A 2,746-nucleotide genomic window follows, 5' to 3' on the forward strand; every position below is an offset into this window, starting at 1 on the left:
GAGAGTCATAACGGTCTTCTTTATGTCACCCGATCCCAAGGTTATTGTTAACCATACCTCCCCTTTAGGCCGGACTGTGTGACCCGCAAACCCATACAAAGACTTCTTTACAGGGTTGATCTCACACCCCTGCAAATCCATCTATTCGAAGGCCTGCTGGAAGATGACATTCCCGGAACTCCCGGAGTCTACGAACACTCGTCTTACATCATAGTTGGCGACTCGAGCTCGAATGAGTAAAGCGTCGTTGTTAAGTAAACATACTCCTTCCAAATCCCCCAGTCCAAATGTGATGACAGAACAGGGATCTAGCCTCCGAGTCTCCACTCCTAGGATTTCTCTTTTAATCCAAGATTTCCAAGCCCTGTTAGAATCCCCATCCGTGGATCCCTCTGAAATCATGTTAATAACCCCCTTTGAAGGTTCTTCTTGGGATTCTTTGTCTGGTCCTCGAGGTGTAGCATCTTAGGTCTTTGTGGGGTCAGACCTATTGAATCGTGGGGCGATAGGCCTTGGTACCCAGGGGGATCCCCGACGCTTTTTCTCCGCGTGCCTTGTCTCCTTTGGTACAGGACGTTCTGGTCCCATTATGAGCCTCCGACACTCACTGGTATTGTGGGTGTTCACTGGATGAATTGAGCAATATTTTCCCGATCTTTTTTGAGGTACCTATTGGGTATCTTCCTCACACAGATGGACCCCTTGATCTCGGGTTATCCTGTGATGAGCATAGGCTGAAAGCCTCCCCGGTTGATCCTGCCTTCTTCTTCCTTGACTACCCTGGCTTCACCTCTCCTTATTCCCTTCCTTTCTGTCTTTTTCCCTCTTCAGCCGTTGGGCTTCCTCCATATTGATATACTTCTCGGCACGAGCCAAGAGTTCCTCAAAGTACCGAGGAGCCCTCTTGACCAAAGACCGAAAGAATTCCACTTCTTTGAGTCCCCGTGTGAAAGCGGTGATTTTAGTCTCCGGGGCACACGCAGGTACCTCCGGGGCTATCTTGTTGAATTTCTTAATATAAGCCCTCAAAGACCCTTCACTCAGCTTCTTTATCTCAAAAAGGCTGAGAGTGGTCTTTTTATACCGCTTGCTGCTGCTGAAGTGTTGTAAGAAGACTTCCCGAAACTCTTTGAAAGTTTTGACACTACCCTCCTCCAAGTTCTCGAACCATCTTTGAGCGGAGTCCACCAGGGTGGTCAGAAATACCTTGCACTTGATTTGATCGCCATAACAATGTAGCATGGCCACATTTTCAAATCGAGTCACATGCTCCTCTGGATCGGTACTGCCATCATACTCCTTGATTTTAGCAGATTTGAAATGGACCGGTAATGGCTCCTTGATGATCTCTGGAGAGAAGGGGAAACCTAATCTTTTGACCCGAGAAGTTTCCCGCGGGTCCGTATTCTCCAGCTTTTGTATCTTTTGCTTCAACACCTCAAGTTCTCTCGCCATAGTAATATTCACAGACCCCGCATATGAATTCCCCTCATCTTCTACATTTATGTTGCTTTTTCTTTCTTTGTTCTTCTCTTTTTCCGGCCTCGGCTCCTGTTCTTTTTCTCCTTCTAGTTCTTTTTATTTCTCCTTCCCTTGGCCATCCTTTCCTTCTTCTTGTTGTGCAGCTAAGACTCTTTGCACTGCAGCATCTACCATAGCATTCATTTGTTCTTGCTTTGCGGCAATCACTCGATGAAAGACTTCTGGATCATCAATGATAGTCATATCTACGTCTTGAACTCACTTTCACACAGACGATGCCAATGATGCAATTATCATAAAATGGATTCTCGGGTAGTGGGTAAGGGCCCGGGCAAAGAACTCGCAAGCTCCCTCGTCCTCTTGGAGATGATATCTACGCACCAAAAAACAAGGAAACTCATAAGTGGGGATCCGGAAGGGTTTTCGGCATTGCCACTCCGATGATTAAGTCAGGTTAAGATGTATGGAGTGGGCTTAGAGATTTGAGAGAGTGAGTGTGTGCAAAATGATAGTGATAAGTGATCATTTATGTACCTTGGCCAGGCGCAGGAGCCTGGTATTTATACCTGTCTGCCTGGGTTATTAATGAGTACCTATTATGGTCTATCTGACGGCATTTAATGTGATGAGACGGTTATCACGTGTGAATAGACACCCCGTAATCTCAGGAAAAACCCATACCGTTGAAACGTGATTAGTAATGATTTGGTCTGTGATAAGGGCCTGAGACACTCAAAGTAGGCGTGGCCGCTTCCTGGCCCTTAAAATAGAAAGTTTGGGTCCCACCAACTTTCTTCTTCTTCTGTCTTTCGGGAGCCTATTTCTGAATGCACGGCTCCCGCAATTTACCCGAGCTCCCCTGATCACCCGGGTCATCTTACCAGAATATCATGTACGTTGCTATTATTTTTTTAATCGTGTATCGCTTCGCACTAGAGAAGGTGAATGACATTATTTTGTACATTAGGGAATCCTCGTTCCTTGGAATTTCAACTAGGGAACCTTATAAAAAAGCAGGACAACTTGTATGACTATAAATAATGGAATATTTTATTTTGAGAGTACGTTTACCAGCTTTAATTTAAATGAGTACTATATACATTTTTTATTTTATTATATATATATATATGATTCCATATTATGTGAATTTTATTAACTATTAATTCCATAGCACAATCAATGTTATTGACTTATTGTTGTGTTAAGACTCGGGATTGGTTTGTCGAATCCTAGGCCCCATCTTGTCTCATTTTTAGAACCATCC

The 2,746-nt window shown here is 44.3% G+C and overlaps 1 protein-coding gene across 1 annotated transcript; it reads right to left on the reverse strand.

Annotated features, from left to right (window-relative positions):
- Positions 1-786: 786 nt before the first annotated feature.
- On the reverse strand, positions 787-1,455 carry LOC140889335 (uncharacterized). The gene has a single exon (XM_073297052.1). It carries the CDS (start codon positions 1,453-1,455, stop codon positions 787-789), a length of 669 nt encoding a protein of 222 aa, XP_073153153.1.
- Between the last annotated feature and the right edge of the window lie 1,291 nt (positions 1,456-2,746).

This window comes from Henckelia pumila, chromosome 3 (assembly GCF_033568475.1).
Source record: "Henckelia pumila isolate YLH828 chromosome 3, ASM3356847v2, whole genome shotgun sequence".
Lineage (NCBI taxonomy): Eukaryota > Viridiplantae > Streptophyta > Magnoliopsida > Lamiales > Gesneriaceae > Henckelia > Henckelia pumila.